Genomic DNA, 26,121 nt, shown 5'->3' with positions numbered 1-26,121 from the left:
GAGTCCTTCCATAAGAGTTTTTGACAAACAGTGCATTGCCTCAGTATGTGGGTTTCCTACATCACCCGCTTATATTATGGCTTTGCCATCCAAGAGAGATAAACAAAAGAAGTTTAATACTACATGCTTCTAGTAGCTGAAGATTGATTGGAAATCCCTCGAAAATGACCTGTCTGATAAGGTCATGGTTCCTGGAATAAGCAATTAAGTGCAAAATAAACACGTCTTAGGGATTCGTACCACGCACTGAATGACATCGATTGTAGTAATCTAGTAAATGACCTAGGAATTGTATTCAGCAATAAACATATGAGTGCTTTATCATGCCTATGGCAGACTATTGAGTGATGTATTTTATCTTGCAGTACCAATGATGCTCACCTTTTGACTCAATTAAGTGTGTATGTGAACAGGGACAAATTGGTGATTTAACGCCATTCTGGGGTTCCCCAAGCTATGGCCTTTATAGCAGTGCCTTGGCAAAGTATGGCCAGAGGGACTGGAAAGTGATCATGTCTGAAGATAACGACAACCTGCCTTCGCTCAAAGGATTGTATCTGCTTTTCTCTTGACAGGAAGTAATACTTAAAAGGGCTGCGGATCTGGTAGAAGCTCTGTATGGGATGCCACACAACAACCAGGTGAGCGCTGTGGGTTTCTAGCCTGTGTGGACTGCCACATGCAATTAAAGATCTCAGATTCCATATCGTAATGAGAAAGCACAGAAAATATTAAAGCCATGTGCATGAGTTAAGAGTATAAGTAATTCAGATATAACATGTTGCAAGACTCTTCAATCCTCTCTTTTGTAAACCTTTTATTGCCCTTTCCACTGAATCATTGTCTGTATGAGAAAAGGTGGTCCATTTAAAACTAATCTTTAGTGGAAACATACTTCCTAATTGAAGAGGAGAGTTACTGGTGCTTTATTTTATTTCTCTCAGGTTTTCAAGCAAATTTAGGAAGAGAAAGAGGGTTTAATTTTTTCTCCAAAAAGTATAACAAGGCCTGAATAGTATTGCCTGCTTCTATTTCATAGAACTCCATGTATAAGATTCACATAGCTTAGGAAACTGAGTCCGACAAACCATTCACTCCTTTTTCATGTAACCTGAGTCAATGTCTGGGGGACACAGTCCCATTAATACTCAGGAATGCAGGTAGTCATCTACAACCTTCCCTTAACATCAACAGGGGAGATGAATTGCAGCCTCTCTCCCTCTCCCCCTGGGTAACCTCAGACTTCCTACACGTTATTGGGAAGGATAGAAAACCTCATGGTACTGACCTGTATGGACTGTAGGGTAGTATGAAGGCATGTTAAGATAATGGACTTCCAAAATCAGACAAATGGGCTTATGAATCTCAGCTCTGTTCTTAAATAGGTGAGTGTCCTTAGGTGAGGTTTTTGACTTTCCAAGCCTCAGTTTCCCCATGGCATGATGATGGTGAGACTAATATAACAGGTTTGTCAGGAGGGTCGCAGAAGTTAATGCAGCTGACCATTGAAAACCCTGAGTACAGTGCCTGGCACTGGAAAAAATGGTATTATTGGGAATATGACTGGGGACAGCTAAAGGGGATATTCCTTTGACTTTTCAGGAAATCATTCTGAAGAGAGCGGCCGACATTGCCGAGGCCCTGTACAGTGTTCCCCGCAACCACAACCAACTCCCGGCCCTTGCTAACACCTCGGTCCACGCAGGGATGATGGGCGTGAATTCGTTCAGTGGACAACTGGCTGTGAATGTCTCCGAGGCATCACAAGCCACCAATCAGGGTCAGAAGCTTTTCTCTTCCCTCACACGTTTTCCCTCTCCCTCCCCAACCTTAAGCACCCCATCTCCTCATTTATTGGTCATGAACAATTTTTACATTAAAGAATTATTTTCATCCCAAAAGGGAGATTCTTAGTTTGTGTGTATAAGATATTATTGTACAATGTTGGTCCTAGCTATCATTCTGGTAATCTAATATAGGGGGCTAGAAAGGATGCATGCATTTAGCCATCTCTCTACATTTAACTTTTCATCATAAACCATGAATGACAGATCGCAAAGAGGGATGGAATTAAAGTTTTGAGGGCCCAAAGCACATCATTCTTGCCCAGGGAATAGGAACCTGTTAACTCCAGGGTACATCTCTTAGATCGGGATTTATTTCTGCTCTAAAATGATAATTTATAGGCCCAGCATTGCCACTTCTCATGGCCCTGCTAAGTATTTATGATCTCCTAAGAAATGTGTCTTTTGCTCGCTTCCCATTTTAATCACAGAGCTAGCACCACCAACCCACGCACATGAATCACCCAGTCCCTTCCCTCTGGGTTGCGGCGACGGGGCCAGAAACAGAGACCTTCTTTCCCCGAGTCTTCCAGGATTGCCACCATCCGAATGCCACCCTCACCCCTGGTTTTGCCCCCACCCCTCAGGTTTCACCCGCAACTCAAGCAGTGTGTCACCACACGGGTACGTGCCGAGCACCACTCCCCAGCAGACCAACTATAACTCCGTCACCACAAGCATGAATGGATACGGCTCTGCCGCCATGTCCAATTTGGGCGGCTCCCCCACCTTCCTCAACGGCTCAGCTGCCAACTCGCCCTATGCCAGTAAGTAGAGATGTGTGTCCCGTGTTCCTTCATGTTTCGCGAGAAGAACTTGGCATCGTGCCATGTGGCCCAGTGGGCAGGGCTTCTCAGTCTGAGGGCCCCATCTTTCCATCCTGCAAGGCGCCATCTCCAGCAGGAATCTCCGTTCTCCAGTGCTCACCTTCCTTCCTACAAAGTGTCCCTAACAGTCAGAATGTTGCTACCATCCAAAGCAGCTGTATGAGGTCGCTTCAGGAACCCACGCTCCGAGTCAGGTGAAGATGGGTTGACTCCCACTTCTACCAGTTACTAACTCCCACTTTTACCAGTTACCATCAGCTACTCAGGAAACTGAGGCAGGAGGTTTGCTTGAGCCCAGGAGTTCAAGGTTACAGTGAGCCATGATTGTGCCACTGCACTCCAGTGCCTGGGTGACAGCAAGACCCTGTCTCAGAGAAAAAAACAAACCAAAAAAACCCTATAAACAATGAGGACACCATATTTGTCATCTACGTAAGCCCAAAACATCTATTAGTTTTGTCTTACTTCATCTGATTATTTTAGCTACATAAAAGGAGGCAAGTTCATTTCCTCTCCAAGCCTCAATTTTCTCATCTGTAAAATGGAGAAGGAACTAGCACCGACCCCATCCAGTGTTGTAAGACATAGATAATGCATACAGTGAGCTTGTCCTGATTCCTGACACATGGAGGCACTTTTAGTAAATCTAATAATCATAATAATGCAAAGATAATAACACGTGGTGGTGGTGGTATAACATAGTAACAATAGTCTAAAACTTAACCTCTCTCCCTTCACTTATATGACTCCTTTATTTTTTAATGCTTGGAGTTTTCCCCTTCGTTTGCATTTGGTGTATACTTAAAACAACAACACATTAAAACACTTTTTTCCAGAAATCTGGAAAGATTAAAAAAAAAAAAAGAAAAAGAAAACCACATACACATACAAAAAATATTCTTTGGTGCCTTGTCCCTGCCTTAAAGAAGTTTGCCTACAAAAAAATTTTGGTACGTTTATATGCTTCTGAAGAACCTCAGAGAACTGCCCTCCTTATCTATAAAGTGTCATAACCCATGTCCTTACAATCTCTTGATCTCTCTCTGACTTTGAAGTTCATCTTGGGCATTGCGAGTGACTCTTCTGATGTGCAAAATGTGGCCAAACTCTTAGATATTTGTAGAAGGACAGATAGATGTGCCATTAAATAAAAGAATATTCATGATTTCTTACGGAGTCTTGGCTAAAAATACTACAAATGATGCCCTCTCTCATAGTGAAAATATGGATTGTTCTAGTGCTTTGAAAGAGGAAAGATCATTCTTGCCCTTTAAGAGAAGTTATTTCTGAAAATGTACTTACAGACTTTTACTGTCTGGGTGAATTTTTCTGCTCAAAGTCCACAAAATTACACATTTCTACTTAGTTTGGAATCAGCAGTTTGTTGAACATTTACAACTCCTCAAATAATCTGCATATGTTATGTCTGTCTACTCACGAGTCAATGTTTAGGATCAGTTTCACATTAGATTTTGATTTATTAAAAGATTGTTTCTCATAGAGATCTATATTTCAGTGTTCTCCCATTTATTCAATCAGAAAATGTTTTGATCATGACCTGAAAATTAAAAGGTGGCATTCTTAATTAAATCAATAAACTAATTGCTATATGGTAGCAATTCAATTTAGGGGCTTGGATTGCTCTCCTCAAGCCTGTGCAGACACTCAGCCGCTTCAGCCTGAGATTGCATCTGTCAGACTGTGAAACTTTGAACATTTAATTTCCATTAATTGATTTTCTCAGTGCTCACAAATATAGTATTAAATTCTCAAATAGGCTCTCAGATGGGATGGTTTTATCTGCACAAATGCAAATAAAACAATAAACACAAAGCCCAGTTGATTTGAATTTTTGCCTCTGTAATATTTAATTATTCATAAAGCACTCATGTTGAAAAATTCCAATGGAATAAAAAAATAAGACATTTCACTGGTGAACACACTTTCTGGTGTGGTGGCTGATAACTAATAATGTTATAACAAATGGAGCTGCTTGACTATATTTTACCCCTTCCTCTGTTAACTGCACCTCCCCCTCCCCGCCCCAAAACTCCCCACCTCTAAATACACATAATGATCGCATTTGCCAATGAGATTAATTGCCTTCCTCAGTGAACCAGCAGGATTTCAAGTCTACGAATATTTAAAAATCAAACCTCCAGTGCAGGAGTTTTGCAATTTAAATGGGTGTTATTATTGAGTGTATTTTCACATTTACAAATCCTAAGAGATGTATAAAAATGCTGGCCTCATTAAAAGAAAAAGTACAGTTTCGAAAATGTTTGTGAAAACTGAGGATGGCGGCTCTGCGTTCTGAGTGCGTGTGGATTGGGTAGTGCCTCAGGCTGATTAGAAGGGGTCATTTTCCCCTGATGGCAACTTTTGCCTATGACCAGTTGGATTCCCACTTTCCAAAGGATAAGGCCACCCAAACAGCTCTTTGGACCCTGGTGGGCTTGTGGGAACGAGGCTTTTCCCCCTGGAGATCTTTTTCCTTTGCAGGGTAGTTTAGCAGAAAGAGCTCTGAATTTGGCCGTGATTCCTTGCTTCAGCGCATTCTAGCTATGGCCCTTGGGCTAGCTGCTACACTACTTTGTGAGTCCCAGCTTGCTTCACACTTCCTCGGTTGTAAAAAAAAAAAAAAAAAAGTATGTGATGGGCCCCGACTTAAGATTGCATTGCCCATGACAAGATGAAAAAGACGTGAAGATTCTTGTGAATGATAAAACAATATCTGATGTTTTATTAAGTTGTGTGAAAAAATAATAAAATAGAAGAAATATCTAGGATACATACTTTCCTGCAGGAAATGGAGGAAATAGAAAGTGAGTGTATGAAAATATTAGTCTTGACTTAGCGTATGTGAAATCTCTGTCTCCTAAAGTAACCCAGAGATTATTAGCCTGGAGCAAAAGATGAGAGGCCAGGCCAAGAGGATCCTGGTCGGTAGAGAATGTACATCTACCAAGCTCTTTCATATCCCCAAACTGCTGGGTTTTCTCTGAGTTGCCAGAGTTCTCCCATCATTGGTTATCTGCATCCCTACTACTACCAAACTGTGAGTATTTATGTAAGGCTCTGATCCTACTGCTTATTAATTCCCAAACATTCACATATATCCCATGGCAGATATAAAGAATTTGGAACTTTTCTGCATTTTTCACAAATGCTGCATGTGGCAGTCTGGTGGCCATCCTCTCAAGCTGGCCTCTTCCTGTTCCCCCTACCCCAGCCCCTTTCCTAGAACCTTAGTTTAGGCTCTACCTGGGATGCATCCCTTGACACCTCTTCTATGAAGCCTTCTCTGATTTCCCTTCCCTGCCTCCACTGAGATGGCTACGTTCACCTTTGTCACTGTTTTGTGCTACTCTCACCCTCATAACAGGGTGTTGCACTTTTGTTTCCTGGCCTGGAATACTCTAAGGATGGTGGCTCTGTGTTCTGCCCCATAAAGGCACTTGGTGCATTTGGATTGGTTAGTGCCTTGGGCTGATGACCAGGGGTCATTTTCCCTTAGTGGCAATTGCTGCTGATGACCCAGTGCCTAGCACACTGCCTGGCATACAGTGGCCCCACAATAAACACATAAAAGATCCCCAGTAATGAAAGGTAGCACATGCTAAGTTCTATGTAGCAAAAGTAGACAAGAGCCTGCGAATTCAGGGAAGGTTTGTGCTGGAAGCATTGTCTGAGCAGGACAGAGCAAGGTGGCTGGGTGAGGGATGGATCTGAGCTTCTTTGCTTCAGGATGCCATGAGAGGCACTGATTTCTCCTTTCTCATTGACCCTCTCAGTAGTGCCATCCAGCCCCACCATGGCCTCCTCCACAAGTCTCCCCTCCAACTGCAGCAGCTCCTCGGGCATCTTCTCCTTTTCACCAGCCAACATGGTCTCAGCCGTGAAACAGAAGAGTGCTTTTGCACCAGTCGTCAGACCCCAGACCTCCCCGCCTCCCACCTGCACCAGCACCAACGGGAACAGCCTGCAAGGTAAGCCCCAGGCCCCACCTGCCAATCCAGATCCAGTGCCCTGACTTCACCCTCCCAGGGCCTGAAGCAGATGCATCACCATTGCCGAGGGAATCGGCCTTGGACCCTGCCTGATTCTCTCTGCCCTCATCTCTTCTGTTCCTTTGTGTTTGCTCTCCTCAGCCCTGGCCCTTGGCCATACTCATCTCTCCTCTGCTGGAGGTGCTCAAGAAGTCCTCTTTCCAACTTCAGCAATTCAGCTCAGGCCCAGGATTTGCTTGGGAATACTGTTTCTACTGACTAACAGCATCATTTCTCTTTTCTCCTCTTTCACTCCCTGTGGTCGCCATTATCAGATCAGTCTTTTGTGGACTCTAGCAAGTTCTCCAGTGCAGGGTCTCTCCCGGGACTGGCCTTCTCCTGAAGTAGGTCACTCAACCTTCCCTTCCTGTTGCCTGTGTCAGAGTGAACGTGTGCGGGGCTGATAACAGGGAGGGGGTGAGCCATAACTTGATCAGAGCCCTGAAGTTAGAGCATCATAGACCAAAGGTCAAAGACTTCCTACTGGGATTAAGAAACCCCAGAATACCACTAGAGTATTCTGGTTCATACTAAAATTGTTCAATCACTTTCCCACCATTGCATATGGAAAATAAAATAGTTGCTAAGAGTTGAGATGGCCTTTTCATTCATTAAGAATGAAAAGTTACCCACCTTTTAAAACTGAGCACACCATTTCTAACATTTTTCTTATGAGCTCAGCACTGTGTTGTGTGTCATCTGTTGAGACCTGCACAACCCCATTCATTGCCCCCAGCAGGATTGTGTGGTAGGTACTCATATCTCCTACTTGACAGATGAGAAAACTAAAGGTTAGAGAGGTCATGAAATTGCCTGACTTTTAACAGCTGATACACGGCAGAAGCTGGCTTCAAACTCAGACTCAAACATTCATCTCCTAAATACTTTATTACTCAGTGGTGGTAAAAGAGACATAGTTAGGATTCCTAAGGCAGCTGGTAGGGAGATAAGATTAATAAACTCGTCGACCACCATTTATTGAGCACTGAACAGTGTATCTGGAGCCATCCTATGCACGGAGCAGATTTTATACCATTTAATCCTCACATCTTCCTAAAGTATGAGAGCTATTATGGTCTTCATTGTGCAGATGACAAAATGGAAGCTTAAAGAGGGTAAATATCTGACCACAGACATAGTCGGTTAAACGGTGGAGATGAATCTAAGTCCCATCAGAGTCTGTGCCCTTAAGCCCAGCCATACAAAGGTTCCCACAGTGCCTTCCCTTGGTGGCCGGCACCTCACTGATGGAGGTCAGCCTGGAAGTCAGGGAGGGGTGAGGAAGGCAGTGCACATATCTGGGATGTCTCAGCCCTGTTTCTTATGTAAAAGTACATGCATATTTACACTTGTCTACACATACTGTGTGCTGGATGCTTTACACTGTGGGAAGCATATAGTGATTCTCCTGAAGACCCTATGATGTCAGCACTAGTCCCATTGTACAGATGGGAAACTTGAGGCTCAATTTGATCCAGGTCACATGGCTAGTAAATAGTACAGCTAAACTGGAACCCAAGCCATGTGACCCCAGAGCCTGAGCACCCGATCACATTGTCTCTGCCTCCAGAAGGACTCTTCAAAATACTCCCCAGAACCCTGCTTGCAAATCTTCCCAGCACAGCCAGACTCAGTGCCCCACAGAGCACGCTGCTCTTCCCCACTCTGACACACAGTGGCAAATCCATCTTCTTAGAGGAAAGAGGAAAAAAAAAAAAAAAAGCCTGCCTGTGCAACTACATTTCAGGCAATATTACTCATGATAGAAAATGCCCACCCCCACAAAGTAGAGCCACCCATTCCTGCAAATCTGATTCTCTTTCAGCTAAAAATAATGCTTTGTCACCCTCAGTACACCTCCAGCTGGCAAACTAGGGATATAATGCTTGAGCGAACATAACTTATAATAGGTTTAAATAATGATCATACATATGGAAAGCAGAAATTTACCATTCTTGAGCTGCCAATCTCAGCCCTTGCTAAACATAGATTTGACATCAGAACCAGATATGATGGGGTTTATAATCAGCAGTTGAGGGGAAGCACTAGAGAAGAACAGGCCCCCGCTATTGGAAGGTCAGTGGCTGTATCACAGGCCAACAGTGACAGAAGTGGGCAGCTCCCAGGAGGCCCGATGTCTTCTCATGCCCTGTGGTCCTAGGAGGAAGCAGGAAGTGGTTGGAAACAGGGGCTGGGCCCAGATCTTATGACTTCCTGGGTTTCAGGAGATCTGGTTATCACCTGAAAGCCAGGATCTGGATGAGGGTATGTGCGTGTTTAAGTAATGATGAAGTGGCTTCAGGACAGCGACTCAGACAAAGTTTGTACATTTGTCCTCCCAGGGATTTTCTAACCCACTTCTTACCCAATTACAGATCCCCAAAGTACAGAGACTGTCCCCATTTCTCTGAATAACCGCCGAGTCTGTGCCTCTCGGTCACCTTTCCTAACACAAGGCCACAGCGTGGGAGGTTTGAGGTCTGACTCAGGGACACACCTCTTGCTGGATTCACTGTTGTGGATGACATTGCCCTTTCCTTCTGATTGAACAAATGTCAAGGGGACTTTTCTGAATTTCCCCCTATCCCATGCCCTGACTATTGAGCATGATGAAACAACAATTATAAAAAGAATGGGCTGGGCGTGGTGGCTCACACCTGTAGTCTCAGTACTTTGGGAGGCGGAGGTGGGTGGATCACCTGAGGTCAGGTGTTTGAGACCAGCCTGGCCAACATGGCGAAACCTTGTCTCTACTAAAAATACAAAAATTAGCCGGGCCTGGTGGTGTGGCCTGTAGTCCCAGCTACTAGGGAGACTGAGGGAGGAGAATCACTTGAACCTGGGACACAGGTTGCAGTGAGCCGAGATCACGCCACTGCACTCCAGAGCAAGGCTCTATTTAAAAAAAAAAAAAAAAGAAAAGAAAAAGAAAAAAAAAATGGGGGGGGTGGGGGAGGGTAAGGGAGGGAGGAAAGCTGATTTTTCATGGTGAGAAAAAAAAGAAAAAAACATATTTACAGTATGTTTTGCTCATACTGTCGTATACCAAATATTCCTACTTTTGAGATGTCAGTGACAGACATACGAATGGTTAAATTAATGTAAACATCTCACTTTAAGCTCTTCTTTCTGCCCACTGTGACCCCAGGTGCTGGGCTGGCAGGTGGGGTTCACACTCTGGGACTTGCCTCTTTACCCTCTGCACACAATCTCCAGCAGGGCAAAGAGGACCCAGTCTTAGATGAACAGCACCAGTTTTTCAGGGCACTCTTGCTTGCGCCACAGAAGTTTTCCCTGAGGATGGTGACATTCAGAGAATTACTTCGTCTTTAACTTTCCAAACTCTATTTCTACCAGGAAAAAAAATGGATGTAGGCAGGTTATGGAATCGGTGTAAGGATCCCTGAAGTGTTTTATTCCACCTTTTTCCTTTTCAATGTTACAGTAACACCTACTTCATTGGGACCCACCTAGTTCAGAATTGTGATCATTAAGACAGGGCAAGTGACTAGGAAGTCTTGGTTAAGCAAATTGCCCATGTAAACAAGATTAGAGGTGCCACGTTTAGGCCATTTAAGTGTTTTCAAGGCCTATTTACCTCCAACTGCCACTCTGTTAATTGTACATGGTTCTGTTTTTTAAAGCCGACTCCTAAAAGACCTCTTCCCCATCAGTGCTCCCTTAGTCTCCTGTGGTTACTACATGCATGTTTATTTCCCAAGAACTAAGCACTGCAATGTCACATGGTGGTGATAATGGTGAACACAGCCACCGACTAGGAGGGCTGATTCCCAGCCTGGCTCCCAACCACCCTTAAGGTAGCCTGTCTATTGTCCCTCTTATACAGATGTGGAAACTGAGACTGAAGCTAAGTTGGCTTGTCCCCATTTACACAACTAGCAAACAAGGAAGCCTGGGATTTAAGCCCAGACAGATTGACTGGACTATGTTAAGCCACTATGCTATATTACGTTTCTATATTCAAGCCACTAGGTTAGGCCCATAAGGGCTACAAAATTCTGCCCATAAAATCTTTCCCTGTATTAGGGGAGACATGACACCAAAGTAAATAAGGAAGATCTGTCTGGGAAAGGCTGGGCACCCAGCTGTGGAAGTACAGAGGAAGGAAAGATGAAGGAGAATTCAGAACAGGTTGCCTCCATGAGGAGCAAGTGGGATTCAGGCCCAGGGAGATGGGGGCAAGGAGCACTTTCAGCAGAAGGACTGAAGACAACCTTAGCCAAGAAGCAGAGGCAGACGTGTCCTGGATAACGTGTGGTGTGAACAGTAGGATTCACAGATTCTATCATGATTCCAGCTGGCTTTCTCTCCCAGGTAGATAAAACGTTTGAAAAAGTTACCATATATCTGAGTTGTGTTTTTTTTTTTTTGGTTTTTTTTTGTTTGTTTGTTTTTTGTTTTTTAAAGCAACTCTAGTGTCGACTTCTGGAGACTCACAAAATGTCCTGTTAAAAAATAAAAATATGGTAGTGAAAACAATTTGGAATGTGGTGCTCCCTGGATCACTATCTTGGACATCCACAATTAAAGTCTCTGGGGCATCCTGCAGTTAAATAAAAATGACTATTTCATTTAGTTTGCCAAACTTATTTTGACATACAGAGTCCTCTTCTGCATGTTAAGAACACTTAATGTCATATGAAAAACTTTGGAAAATGCAACTATATTTTAGATTTAAAAAGAAAAATGCAGAGATACCTCTTTCTGCTCTTATGCAGGTGAAGCAATTGGTAAATCCTGGTCCCAGACTACCTAACTGTGTCTGTTTTCCAGAGCCAAAGACTTGAGTCACCAACTATGCTCAGTCTTTGTCCATGGAGATGTCCTGTTCCCTTCTCCTGAAGCTTATGCTGCTTAGAGCTTGGGTTTCAGGCAATTGAGGCCTCAAAGGACTTCATTATTCAAGAGAGAGGCATCCCCAAGAAGGCTGTCCCATGCCATTGGAACCCCCGCTGATGTAGTGATTCCAAACCCTAGCCATGTCCTGGATAGTCTATGCATGAAAAATTAACAAAAAGGCCAGAGTAATTTCACAAAAATAGTATCCATATACTGATGTTTTTCTTTTCCACCTTGCTGAAGCTCAGGTTGGCTCTTCTCAACCCTAGATATCATGCAGCCCAGGACCAAATCCTATGGAATTGTCATTTTTTCCTTGCACATATTCAGTTGGTGCAAGATTTACCCACTCACTTACCCCGCTGTTCCTGATTAGCTCATATTTTTTTTTTTTTTTTTTTTTGAGACGGAGTCTCCCTCTGTAGCCCAGGCTGGAGTGCGGTGGCACGATCTCGGCTCACTGCAAGCTCTGCCTCCCAGGTTCATGCCATTCTCCTGCCTCAGCCTCCCGAGTGATTAGCTCATAATTCTTACACATGTGGTGGTTTGGGGAAGACCACATTCCACCCTCTCCAAACCCTCCCAGCTCTGCAGAACTTTGTTTTGTCTTTTTTATCAAAAATGTAGAAACGGTAATGAAAAATGCATTGCCTCTCAAAGCAATAGTTTTCTGAGCTTCCGTCAGAGAACATGATCATCCAGCTGCTGGGGAAAATGGCAGAGCCACCATGGTCTTGTGATGTCCTGGCACATGGTGTTGAGAGGGTGGTGTCCTCATGGGAATCTTTATGCACTCCACTTGGGCAAGTTAGCATGCCAACGGCATTTCTGGAACATTCCAAGCTCCAGACACCCATCCCTCTCACCCACATAATGAATCTTCAGATTGCAGCACAGATATAAGAAAAACAACTCCTAAAACTCAAGATCTTCAGGCAGTTGTGCAGTGAGTTTCTCTATTAAAAGGGCCTCTTTGGAGGTATCTAGGCTTAGAAGCCACAGGCAGGGACCTTTTCCCATAATTTACTCAACAGCAAGGGTGCTGCCCTTGGAGTTTAGAAAGTCATGATTGGGATTCAGAGAACCGTAACGCTTTGATGTTACATGCAAAATTCTGGGTGTGGACAACATTGGTCTGAGAATGTTCCAGAAATGCTGTGGCATGCTGTCTTGCTCAAGTGGGGTACGTGAAAATTCCTCATGAGGACACTTAGCACCTTGTACTAAGACATCACAACTTCTTTTGAAGAGAGTTTCCATAGCTCCCATTAGATGCTCAGAGAAGTCTGTGGGCCGATGAAGGTGAAGTAGGAAAGTAGGAGAGGGCCAAACCCACCCACTAGACCCATATATCATTAATTTCAATTTTTTGCTATCATGTATAAACTTGACTATTTCATTTAAAAAAAAAAAAAAAACAAAACAAATTCTACATCCCCAGCTTCTCTTGAAACGGTTGAGAGTATCAGTGGCAGCGAGCAGGCATTCCTGCCCAGTGGCATTTGGTGGGAGCTGAGTCACTGCCCAGGCATGCCCTTGGCATCATCACCTCCATCCTCACTTCCCCACCCAGGGGATTCGCTCACTCCTGTTCACAGCCTGGGCTCTTGGGGTGCTGGAGTTTGCAGCCCCAGTAGTCCAAAATAAAAAGTGCTGTTAGCTATGAACTGGCACATCAGTTAGCTTTGCTTTAGAACTTTTAATGTGGCCCTAAGTGGAGGCTTAATCTAGTTGATCTAACACTTATTTGGGTACCAAAAGACTGCTTCGATTTTTTTTTTTTTTTTAAATTCTGGTCATTCAAATGGGATGTTTTCACAGTCCAGCTGATAAATGTTGGCTGGACCCACCAACCAAATTAGCTTTTTCCTTTGCTTTGAATCATATTGATACTGCCTGAGTTGTGTGACTATACTATAGGGAACTGCTCTTCAATGCCAGGCATGCAGAATAGATTTTGGTGGAAAGCAAATGTAGACTTGCACCTTTTGCTACAGGCTTAAAACTCCTGCTGCCTTTAGTAAAGTTGCCTGGACCTACCTGCAGCCCGGATGAAAAGATCCCTGGGGAGGCAGAGCCATGCTGGGCTGTCACACAGCAAAGATCCCCCCTTGCACCTCCTTGTCTTTGGAGCGATAACATCTCGAATTCTCCAGTTAAGGCTTGGATTGAAATACTGAGCTCCTGGTTTCAGTCAAACCTAGGGCTCACTTGAATCTTAGGGGGACTGCATTTCCAACTGATCCCAAGTCTTCGGGGGTTTAAGTTGGTCGGCATTTGGCAAAAGACAACTTCCTGTTTCTAAGAAAAAAAGGCTTATGAGGGCTTACGGAAAGGACTCCAGGAGCTTTTGGGCTGCAAAACGGCTCTTGCAAAACAACATTTGGATGATTTACGTGTAAATGAATCAGAAACATGTGGATTGAATTTCCTTGTGAATACAGATGGGTTTAAAAATTAACGGAAAAAGTGTTTGGCAAAATACTTTTTGGTTTTTGTTTTAATTGAATCTAAAATGCCAGGGGTGGGGGTAGGGAAGCCGGAGGAACGTGGGGGTCTCAGGGCTAAGAGCCCCGGGTGGCCTCCCTGTATCCACTTGCAGGATTTGTGGTACTGGGATTCGTGGGGTTTTTTTTTGTTTTTTGTTTTTTGTTTTTAAAGGCACATTCTTCCAGACATGATCATTAGTAAACGAAGAGGGCCACTTCCTAGACGCAGTCATCACTGAAAACAACATTAATTTACATTTAGATTTGCCATAAAAAGAAAACAATGACTCTGCCTGACAAGACACTCAACCATCATTGGGAGCCAAAGACGCCTGCCCCTTGCTTATAATGGCAGCATCTCTCTCACCTTGACATGTTTCAAAGTTGCCACCCTGTTTTAATTTTCTTACAGTTATCCTTTTATTCTTCCCACCAATTACACAAAGTGTGCCACATGGGATGGTGCCTATTTGATATAAGAGCACATACAGCCCAGAGAAGTTAAGCAATTAACACAGGGTCACACAGCTAGTTTAGCGGCAGAAGTGGTGGGTTAAAAATCCCAGCAGCTAACCTCTATCAGGTCCTCACTAGGAGCTGAACCCAGGCTAAGCACTTTGCATATATCATTTTATTCACCTCTCCAATAACCCTAAGTGTTGCTGTGATTCTAGCTACAGAAGCTGAGCTTCATAGCAGAAAAGCCAGAGGTGGGACTCAGGCCTATCTGATTCTGTGTTCTCTAAATACCACCATCTGCGACCTCCTAGCTCTGAACGCTTTCAACAATTTTTGGTTACCTCAAACAGCCTTTTTTTTTTTTTCCCCAGGATCTCACTCCAGCTTTCCCAGGCTACAATTTTCTAGGAAATATGGTCAGATCATTCCCAAAACGTTGAGTGAAGCCGTGATATGGAAGACATTCTGTAGTTTCATGCAAACCTGTCTTCTCCTCCCAGCTATGCTTTCTCCCAACTTTATATTCCCAGTGAACAAGGCCTGCTGTAGCTGGCATTTCCTTTTCCCAGCTCAAGGACCTAAGCAAAGGCATTCAAGATTTCTGCTTTGTGGCTCAGTTTTTGTGCTAATACAGAGGACAGGGAGAGCCATATTTTTTGTAGAAATTGCATGCAGTTCGGATGGACCACTTCTTTCTATTTTGGATGTGAAGGGGAGGGAAAAAACAATGACAAACTGAAAATTCTCACTACTTTGCAAGGTTCGAAGCTGCAACTTTCGCAGTGGTATTCAAACTATGCAACTTTCCAGTTATGCCTTAAAATTGAAATCAGATTTGGAGGGATGTTTAGGATATTTTGTTCTTTTAAAGACACATGCCCATGCTGATTTATTATAATTTTTAATAAAGCACACGTATATTTTATAACGAAAACTCATTCCAGAGAAGATGAGAGCAAATTTGTGGTTAATCTTTAAACAACATAGTTGTGTGTGGGGTTTGTTTTTTTTTTTTTTTTAATCTTTATTACTTTTCTCAGTGAGAAGTTTGGATGCAAAAAAAAAAAAAAAAAACCATTGACTTCTGTCTTCTCTTTCCATAGCGATATCTGGCATGATTGTTCCTCCTATGTGAAAGAATTGCCTTGAAGAATTGTATTAATGAAGAGGTTGGATTCTGCTACAGAGAGTAATCTGATACAAGTCCCAGAGTGGAACTTTTAACTCAGGCCTTTTTAAGAGGAATCACAATAACTGCAGATTTTTAAACAAAATCACCGACCTTGCAAATACTGAAATTGGAAGAGGGATCTGCAAGTGCAGAGTGTTGGTTAAAGTTGTACCTCCCAAGTATTTGGGGGATATATTTATTCTGTATTGACAAAAGCAAATCCACTTTTTCTCTTTTTTTTTAAGCTTAATTCTGCAATCATTTGTCTTTTATAAACCGTAAAGCTCTATACAAGGGACACTATAAATAAGACTTCATGTTTTAATTTATGATGTTTTTAAAGCTGTGTAAAGGAAGAATGAAGTGGTGATATTTACAAAAAAGTTAAAAAAAGAAAAGAAAAAAAGAAAAAAAAAAGCTTGTATGGGACAGAATAGGAATGCCAGTTAGATTTTTTAGAAAAACTAAGGGTCGGCTTTTGCGCCTTAAAGCATATCAAATGGTAGTTAGCTCAGACAGTGCATTTTCAATATCTAACTTAACATGCCACCCCTTAGCAGTGCAAGCTTATTTCTCTCTTTTGTATTGTTGTCTTAAGTAACTGTGTAAATAAATGCAGCCTGGAAAGTTAAAACACGATGTAAGTGATCACATTTTTCCCTCTACTCGAAAATCCAGTGCCTCTAGACAGATTGTTAAAACTGCATATTTAAATCTGATCTCATTCTCTCCTTTTACTTAAGTCAGTTTCTTCTGAAGCCGATGGCCTCTCGAGAGCTTGGTGGCACACATACTGTGTGAGAATCTCCTTTGAGACTTCATGAAACAGGGTCCAGGCACAGAATTCCACACTCTGCCCTCCAGTTAACAAGCCAAAACCTCACGTACACTCCCCCATTTGCAAGTTTAAAGTTTACTCGTCCTAAATGCCGACTTCATACCTATCTTCCAAAAGTTGACAAAAGCAACGTGGCAGGTATTTCGATTTTCCCATTCAAGATACTGCCTCTATCAGTGACCCTTACCATTTGTAAAATAATAGATTAAAACAACAGGTTAAGTGCTTTGGAATTAAGAGTTAAAGGGAACGGGGGAAAGGAAAAGAAGGTTGAGACCTCCAAAACATAGTTTTCTGTTCTATGGGAATTTTTGCTCTCGTTATCTGGGAAGTGTTCTTAAAAATAACAGTTAATAGCAAAGATGCAGCAAAGCTCTGAGGATGCATTTGCCTGATATTTTTTTCTTTGCTCTTGTGTTTTTGTATGTAGTTATAAATACTGTAGATTTTTTTTTGTGATTTTTTTTGCCAAAGTTGTTGTTCTATTTATACATTTTAATGTCTTAAGACATTTTTTTCAATATCACAAAAAGATTTTACTGCATATTTTGCAAAGAAAAAAAAAGCTCACTACCTTTAGCTTGCACATACTTGCAAAGTTAATTAAAAGGCTTTTTGTTTTAAAGGGGATTTTGTAAAATATCCATATAAATAATGTATTTATCTTTCGAATTTGTACATTGCTTTTCCCTTCTTCCTCTTCCTCCCACCCCCAATTTATTTTATTGTGTATGTTTGCTATGTGAAAAGTGCGTATTTGTTTGGTCACCTACACTTGTATTAGCTGTTTCAATGTGATTTTTAAACATTTCATTTATAGTTATTTTTAGTATTGTTATAAACCATGCTTCAGTTTTTTTTAATTTCCACCCAAAAGTCATTGTCTATTTTTGTATTATTTGTAAGTTAAGAAGTTTTTTCCAATATATGGCAAAAAAAAAAAATAGTAGCATATTATTCTTGTAGTATTTAGTTCAGTAGATTTAAAAAAAAAATGTATCCTTTGCTTTGGAAACTTACAAAACAACCCTAATGCTGTTTTACTCTATTAATATGCATGGAATATCTCCCTTTGGAGTGACGCATTTTGTGCATTAAATTCTAGGGAGAAACTTCATAGAAATCAATGAACATACTTTCGTTCTTAAGTCTGCTTGTATATTTCCTCTGTCTTTCACATAAATATAAACCAGCAGATTGGATGCCTTAACAATGCAAATCATATTCATTTCACTTGTACATTGTAACTGTGCACCAGAACTGTCAGTCATCACGAACATTCTAAGAAAAAAGAAAAAGAAAAAAAGAAAAAAAAAAAAAAACAAATCGAAAAGCACAAAAGAACTGTTTTGTTACCTTAAGACAATGTAACTTTTTCTAGTAGAGCAAGAAATCATTTACAACAATGCTGCAACTGTGCATGCCCCCATATGGATTTTGCAATGGTTTTCACTAGACTGTCAGAGTGCGATTTTTATGGGTTGGGGTGGGTGGGGGAGGGGAGTTGTGGGAGGGTAAGGGAGGGAGGAAAGCTGATTTTTCATGGTGAGAAATAATAATGATGACTAATAATAATTTAAAAACTGGAAAACGTAAGCAAGGTGGACGCATTGCTTCTCGGTACTCAGAAAGGTTATCTGAATTTGCGTAGTAAGCGCTGGCCTGAAGATGTACACAAGTTAAAGCCATATTTTGTCTGGTGAGCCCCTTAGCTGTTTCTGAAGGAATGAACGGTCAGTCGGGAAGGTGTCCGGCTTAGACCTTGACAACAGACGCTACCCATCTGTCAGCCATGTGATGTGGTTAGAACTCTTCTTGAAAGTCCAAAGAGCCTTTAAAATGTGTATAATTTGTGTTTTGTTGCTTCTATTTCTATTGATTAGATGAAAAGACATTCTGGCCCTCTGATCCTCTTTCTTCTCCAGAAAAGTTTCACAAATAAAAGATGTTCCCCTAAATACAGAATATGGCTTTAAGAAGAAAATGAAATGAAGAATTAAATTAAGATTTCAGTGTTGGGGGAAAAATACAGCTTCTGGATGACTGGATTGCATAACATTGCCCTGGCCTCACATTGTACTAGGATGCAGCTTAAATGAAGTCATCTCTAAATCTACTAACCTTTCACCTTCTTATCAAAAGTTTTTGAATAGACACACACTGTACAGTTCAATTGTTAGAGAACCTAACTACTGTAGAGATTGTTATAATTTTTTTTTTTTTTTTTGCAAAAATTCAAGCTGTAAAAACTTTTCAACTTTCACAATATTTAATTAAAGTTACTTCCTGTCTGTGATGGCAGCTCCTAGTTGTGTATTCATTTCTCTATTTCAGATGAGCCAAAGTCCAACATAATATAAAAGGTCTGTGTTTGCAATGACTCAGATCAGTCTTGACACCCAGTGAAAAGGAATTAGGGTAGTCCTGGGACACCCTCTTTCTTATGTAGGTCCTTGGGGATTTGCTAATCTGGGATGCAAATTAAACACGCGCAGCGTACTGCTGCCCTCTGCCGGCGGTAGCTGGACGTGCACATGCCCGCACTGGTCCACAGAGGAGCCAAGAGCCCCCAACTTCAGCAGCCAAGCACTGAGATCCTCCTGCGTGATTGAATTGTGAATCTAGGAAGCGGCCATTCTAGAACCCCTATCCTTCGTGCTACAAGTCTGAACCAAGCTTTTCACACGCAGTGCTAATTAATCCCAGCAAGTCTTCTGGTCAACTAATTATGTGCCCTGGCTCATTGAGGAGGAGGCATGTGTGAACTGAGCCTTCTGTGATCAATATTTTTTAACCCCACATGAATAAGGTACTTCTCCTATTGGACAGGAGTGAAACATTCCACAAATACCAGATAGGTACATACTCATGTAAAATTGTTTCACTTTGAATTCCATCATAATCATGAATCTCTTTAAATGCACACTCAATGATTTTCCTACTTTTACAGTTTTTGAACATGATGAGGTTAATGATACTTGTAAAATGCCTCAAAAACTCAGCAAATAGGCTGTAGACCAACAGAAACTTGATGGCCAGAGCTGATAGGATGGCAGCAACACAGTCAAGTGTGGTGAGCACTGTTTCGGCTTTGGAATAAAGCCCGATTTGAGTAATGAAAGAGTGTGATATATAAGTTAGAGAAGCTGCCATCATTTTTAAAGAAACAGAATTCTTGCTGAAAAGTTTGGCCATTCAATATATGTTTCTTTTGAATTCTGTGTTTGATATAGTTTCCTATATTAGATGCAGAAGATAAAGATTGAAGAGGCCCCTCTCCTCAGGATGCACACCATCTCAGAAAACACACACTTATATTCGAATTGTGCTAGAATGGTTGGTCAGGCTGTGACAGGTGTGCCACAATGCTTCACAGAGCACAGCTGATGTCCATACCTCTGACACGCTGGCCTCTACGATCTTTAGGGGCTACCTCTTGGAAGTGCTCATTCACTCGATCGTTCATGTATTCACTCATGCCTGTAAACTTTGTGTGTTTCCTATGCCTCTGGTACTAGGCAAGACATGGTGGATACATCAGTGGGCCACGGTGATGTTATACCCACCTGGAGCTCATACTTGAGTGGGGCAAATGAACGTTAAGCAACCACTCAAATACCTGTAACAAACTAATAATGGTAATGAAGAAAGTGTCTAGAATGCTCTGAAGGTACATTGCAGCAGGATCTGATTTAACCTGAAGTGCTGGGAAAGGCTCCTAGAGAAAGTGACATTTGAGCTGAGGTATATAAGGCTCAGCAGGAGCTAACCTGGTGGGCCTGGCACCTTAGGCAGAGGAAAGGAGGGAGGTGTAAGAACACTGAGCTTTGGGGCACATAAGGTACATTTAGGAACAGAAAGACTCTGTGAGTGGAGTGTGCAGATGTACACAATGAGACTTGTGGGGCTTGGGAGTTCAATTCAGAACATGTCCTGAGCACCTACCATGTGCTTGATACTGTACTAGCTACCAGGTACACTAAGCAAATGGGCCATAGTTCCTGCCTGTAGGGCCTCTGTTGAGGCTTATAAACTCACAGCCCCGTATTTGTTCATAGGGGCTACGCAAAAATGAGGGGGTGGGCCAGGCGCAGCGGCTCATGCCTGTCCACTTAGGGAGGCCGAGGTGGGTGGATCACGAGCTCAGAAGATCGAGACCATCCTGGCTAACATGGTAAAACCCCGGCTTTACTAAAAATACAAAAAAAAAATTAGCTGGGCGTGGTGGCAGCCACCTGTAGTCCCAGCTACTGGGGAGGCTGAGATAGGAGAATGGCGTGAACCCAGGAGGCGGAGCCTGCAGTGAGCCGAGACAGCACCACTGCACTCCAGCCTGGGCGACAGAGTGAGACTCCATCTCAAAAAAAAAAAAAAAAAAACAAAAAAAAACAAAACAAAACAAGGGGGTGAACTAGAGGTAAAAACAACTGGACAGTGGGAGGGCTGGGGCTACTGGCAAGTGCATGCTCTGTCCAAAGTGAGAATCCCACTTGCTCCAGGCGATTGCTCCCATGTGAGAATGTGGATAGACCCAGTGTTGCCCATCTTTCATTTCTCAAGAATGCCAGATATGTTACTAGATTGTTTAAAAATTTGGCATAAAATTTTCATTTTTAAAATGTTGGCAACTTATCTAAAAACAGTGTTTTAAAAACACTGGCTTGGCCAAACAAAGTCCAGAATCCCCTAGGGTGTCAGTTTCAGACTTCTGACCAAAAGATACGTTACAAACGGTGATGTTCACACAGCCTGATTTGAGAGTCATAATGATGTGTCCTCTCCCTGAAGATCAAGGAAGACTGCAAAGAAGAGGATGCTCCAGTGGTGTTCTATAGGATAAGAGTTCTCCAAACATATAAGGGAAAGTAGGTCATGGCAGGTGCTGGTCAATGCCCTGGCAGCTGACTCTATGAGAAAAAAAATTATTACCATAAATCCAAATAGGAATATGGAAAATTGGAATCATGTGCTTGTGGGAAAAAATCCCGTCTTCTGCAGTAGCTGTATTCAATGTGCAAGTATAGGTCAGTTTTTAAAAACAACAACAACAACAACTCTGTTTGCCTTGCAGAAAGACCCTTATGAATGAATCCATTTTTAAGTACACTTTCAGTGAAGTGGACCCTTTCCAATACACCATGCTCAGAGCCACACCTGCCCTAGCACGCTCCAAAATCACTCATGTCATCAAGAATTTTGCTCCCGAGATTATCTCCTCTCTCTCCAGAACCATTACATTCTCTTTCCTCAATGTTACATTCAGACCAGCTTACAAATGTGATCCCATTGAGGAAAAAAAGATTTGACCTCACTTGGCTTGTAAGCTAGCCACAGTCCTCCTGCTCCTGTTAATAGCAAATCTCAAAAGAGTTGTCTACGTCTGCTATCTTCTCTTCTTCATTTATACTTTCTCATTATTCATATTACAATATATGTTTATTGTAATGATGAAGAGTGGAGAGTCTTCCATGTTGTAAACAAGGGATCTCAATTTATATTTTAGAAGTATCATCTTGGTTGCTACAAAAAGAACAAGTCGGAAGGAGACAGAGGGAAAATAGAGGACATTAGGAGGCCATTGCAGTTGTCCAAGCAAGGAATGAACAACTTGGAGTAGGAGAAGAAAAAGGAGGAAAATAGGATTAAAAAAATATTTAGGCAATAGAACCATCAGGATTTGGTGACTGATTCAATGTCGGGTTTGAGGGAGATGAAAAAGTCAAGATAAAGCTCAGTTTTGTGACTGCTGGTAAAGAAATGGTTGATGTCTCTGTTTGAGCTGTTTCCTTGCTCTGGCGCTCATGAAAGAAGTCCCTTTCTCAAATTGCCTTTGCTTCCCTTCCCTCTTCCAAATATAATCCTCTTCTCCAGAGGCTTGTGTATTTACATTAGGAATGAAATTCAGTTTCCGGAGCTGGAAACACTTTGTTACTTTTTTTTTTTTTTTAACTTAAGCATCAAGCAGTTTTATCTCTTCTCTCTGGAGAGTTATGCTGCAGTGGGACTGATTTTTATCTACTTAGCATACATTTTTCCCACTGATTGTAGAATTTTCACATTCTATATTAAGAACAAACGTTCTGGGCCCTGGCATTAACCACAGGCCTGGTGGTTGGCCTTCTGTAGGAAATATCCTGCACTGGGAATTATCTTATAAGGAAAATTTAGTACTCCACAAAGACCCTGATGAAATGTCAACACAAAGGAAGGAAACCCATTGAGGGCGATTCATTCAATAACATTGATATGGATGGGATTCTGCCAGGAAAGCAAGGAGAAATGAATGAGAAACAGGCATTACCAATGGCCTTCTCCGAAGCATTTATTTACACTGTATCTCCTTACTGAACATCTTTGTGTCAAGTTCTGTGCTAAGGGCTGGGAATATGATTTATGTCTTAAATAGACCTATTTCCTTCATTGTTACACCTAAGGAGGATAGAGACATGACTCAATCACACAAACATATAATTACATACTATGATAAAATGCTCTGTAACCCTAACATATCTGAGTGAGCATGTGACTCTATCTCTGCATAAAGTCGAGCCTAGCTCAACAGCCAAAATTAATTAAAAGGGAACCAAATTCCTTATTTAGACCCATCAAAAGCTCTTAAAGGAATCTAAATATAAAGCCCACAATAATACCTAGTAAAGTGATCTTTCCTCTGTTATCTTTTCCCTCACTTCTCATCTTAGCCAGATACTACTTTCTCCAATCCATCTGACCAAAAAACCCCTGCTCTATTCTAAGTTTCTATGATTTCTCTTTCTGCCTTCTCCCTCTTCTTCCATCTCTCTTATTGTTTTATTTTTTACTGTAAGGGCAGAGAGAAAACTTCTCTTCCACCTTCTCTGAAGGTTCATTGAAATGACTGACCACAGACAGACAAATAGGAGAAAAGGCATACAAACTTAGTTACTTGCACAGGGACCCTGGAGCTCTGCAAATATGAGACTCAAAGAAGGGCCAGATGGCTGTAGCTTAAATACCCTCTTCATAGGGGATAGGGAAATGAAGGACTATGGGTAATCTTACGAGGACAGTAAATAATTTTTAGGGAAAATGAATAGACTGGGGAGGCAGACATTATCTTGTAACTGATTGTCTTATAAAACTGCAATTTACTGGAAGGTGAGGGGCAAAACTGCATTGTGAACAAAGGTTGCCTTACTGTGCAGATAAGGTCTCCCAGATAATCTCTCTGAGCTGCCCTCAGAAGAGGAGATAAAGATCTGCCTGGGCATGGTGATGACTTTTAGCCTCTTCTCTTCTCTGGTGGTTAATCTTTCCTGGTTATTTGATGAGATTCCTAGGCAGGTGGGTCTTAAGACAACTGCATTTCTTTTGGAAAGAAGTTTCCTTAGTCAGATAAGAAAATTCTAGAGAAAATCCCCCCCTGTGCTTGTAGGGGATGTGGGGTGGGAGGGGAACAAATAGATAAAGTTAGAAAGTTTTGGCTTCTGAGGCAGCTTCTAAGGCCTTCACAATTTTAAAAATCCTGTTCGGCATGCCAAAGCACCATACTCTGGGGGATCATTCTCTATGCTCCAACATTAGCAAGTCTCTTTTCCAGCAAGAACATCTTTCCTCTTTAGCAGAGCAGGGAAAAAAACGGTAGATACAGTACTGGTTAACTGTGATTCCTTTTGGCAGGCTGTGGGAGGGAGAGTCCATTCCCTTGTTGATACTCAGGAGGCAGAGGCGGGAGGATCACCTGAGTCCAGGAGTTTGAGTGAGCTATGCAGTGAGCTATGATCATGCCACTGCACTCCAGCCTGGGCAACAGAATAAGATCCTGTCTCTAAAAATAAGTAATACGAATAATCCCAGATCTGTTCTACTTTGAGGGGCAAGCACAGGGAACCATGAGCACATACAGCAAATACATTGATTTGGTTATGTTTGAGAGAAGACCTGGAGAAAGTGAGTCAAGTCAGCAAGGAAGAGTTGGGAGTGAAGAGGAGCAAGTATTCCAGATAGAGATGACAGGTCATCCCACAGGGGAAGAACATAAAGAAGGCTAGAGGGCTGGCACCATCTATTTTCCCCTGGGGAATTCTTCTCCTTCTCAGTTCATCTCCTTCCTTCTCTCATTTTCTCTTTTTCTGCTTTCAATCATCACTTCCTTCACTTTTGTCTCTGCATCAGTGCTGAAGAGTATTGTGCTCACTGGTAGCTCTCAAAGCAGAACCAGCATCCTAGTTCTTCCAATGCCCCTCTCCTTCCATTTCCCCCAATGCCTACCTGACCCATAAATCTATTGTATGGAATTTTAGGGACATAGTCAGCTTCTCTTCAACCCTTTAGATAGCCATAATCAGAGGAAAGGTTGGGGCTCCCGACATGCTTCTTTAGAATCCAAAGGAAAACATTCCTACCCTACAACCACATGCCCTACAAACCACTACAGCTCAAAGTGCCCAACTGAAAAGGGCAACAGTGAGCCTCCTATTCTCCACAAACACAGAATATTATAGAACATCTTTGTGTCCAGTACAATGCCAATTCACTTTATCAAACTTAAGGTGAGCCCAGAAGAAGAGTAAAACTAAGCAGGAAATCAATACTAATGGCAATTATCATCCCTTATTGAGGGCTTACTTTTATGTATTATTATTTATTTTATTTTTTGAGACAGGGTCTTACTCTGTCTCCCAGGCTGAAATGGCAATGATACAATCATGTCTCACTTCAGCCTCAACCTGTCAGGCTCAATCAATCCTCCCACCTCAGCTCCCTAAGTAGCTGGGATTGCCGGCATGTACCACCATATCCAGGCAATTAAAAAAGCAATTTTTTTTGTGGAGATGAAGTCTCACGATATTGCCAGGCTAGTCTCAAACCCCCGGGCTCAAGTGATCTTCCCACCTCAGCTTCCCATAGTGCTGGGATTACAGGCATGAGCCACCACACTCAGCTACTTTTAGATGAGCGGATATACTATTAACTATGGAAACGTGTTTGTTAACTTCTCACAGTAGCCATGTGATATGGGAGAAATCATCTGCTGAAATAGAATTGCTCACCAACCCTGCGTAAGAACAGAGGATCCCCACTGGAACTTAAAGGTAATTTATTTAATGCCTATAAATACAGTAGTTAGTATATCTATGGAATGCATTGATGCAATAATTTGCATCTATGGAAATGACTTAAATCACTCAAATTCTATAGCCCTCAGTTACTCATCTCGTTTTTTTAAGTGACAACAAGAGTATTTATGTGGAAAGGTATCTAAGAAGATGATGTTAAATAAGTCACATATGGAGTGATTCAGTGCCCAGGACATATTAACCACTCTGTCAATATCAGAAATTGTTATTCCATTCCACAACTCCAAGTCATGTGTGTGTGTATCCTAACACATTCAGCTGATCTCAAAACAATAGACATTAGGTTGTCTCATATTTTTTGATATTGTACTCAACATTATGATGGACTTCTTGATTAAAAAAAAAAACTCTTGCAAATTCTTGATGCTTCTTGAAAGTTAACTGTATAGTATCCCTAACATTCACAGTGCCACCCTGAAGATCAGATCAGACTCCTCCTTTAACACGGGGAGGAGACTTGCCCAA

The 26,121-nt window shown here is 42.0% G+C and overlaps 1 protein-coding gene across 16 annotated transcripts in view; it reads left to right on the top strand.

Moving 5' to 3' along the window:
- The window catches only part of EBF1 (early B cell factor 1), a 404,490-nt gene extending 385,652 nt beyond the window's left edge, over window positions 1-18,838 (top strand). For 9 of the 16 annotated variants that reach the window (XM_025388336.1, XM_025388335.1, XM_025388334.1 and 6 more), the window contains 5 exons: window positions 576-641; window positions 1,603-1,780; window positions 2,432-2,611; window positions 6,466-6,660; window positions 15,632-18,838. In XM_025388336.1, coding sequence (XP_025244121.1) covers window positions 576-641; window positions 1,603-1,780; window positions 2,432-2,611; window positions 6,466-6,660; window positions 15,632-15,663 — 651 coding nt within the window. In that variant the 3' untranslated portion in view covers window positions 15,664-18,838. Of the gene's footprint in view, window positions 1-575; window positions 642-1,602; window positions 1,781-2,431; window positions 2,612-6,465; window positions 6,661-6,995; window positions 7,065-15,631 lie in introns of all 16 variants that reach the window. The other 7 variants (XM_025388331.1, XM_025388330.1, XM_025388329.1 and 4 more) reach the window with 4 other exon arrangements.
- The last annotated feature ends 7,283 nt before the right edge of the window (window positions 18,839-26,121 follow it).

Source organism: Theropithecus gelada, chromosome 6 (assembly GCF_003255815.1).
Source record: "Theropithecus gelada isolate Dixy chromosome 6, Tgel_1.0, whole genome shotgun sequence".
Classification (NCBI taxonomy): Eukaryota; Metazoa; Chordata; class Mammalia; order Primates; family Cercopithecidae; genus Theropithecus; species Theropithecus gelada.
Note: the sequence above shows the minus strand (reverse complement) of the source record. Positions and strands in the feature narration are given on the sequence as shown.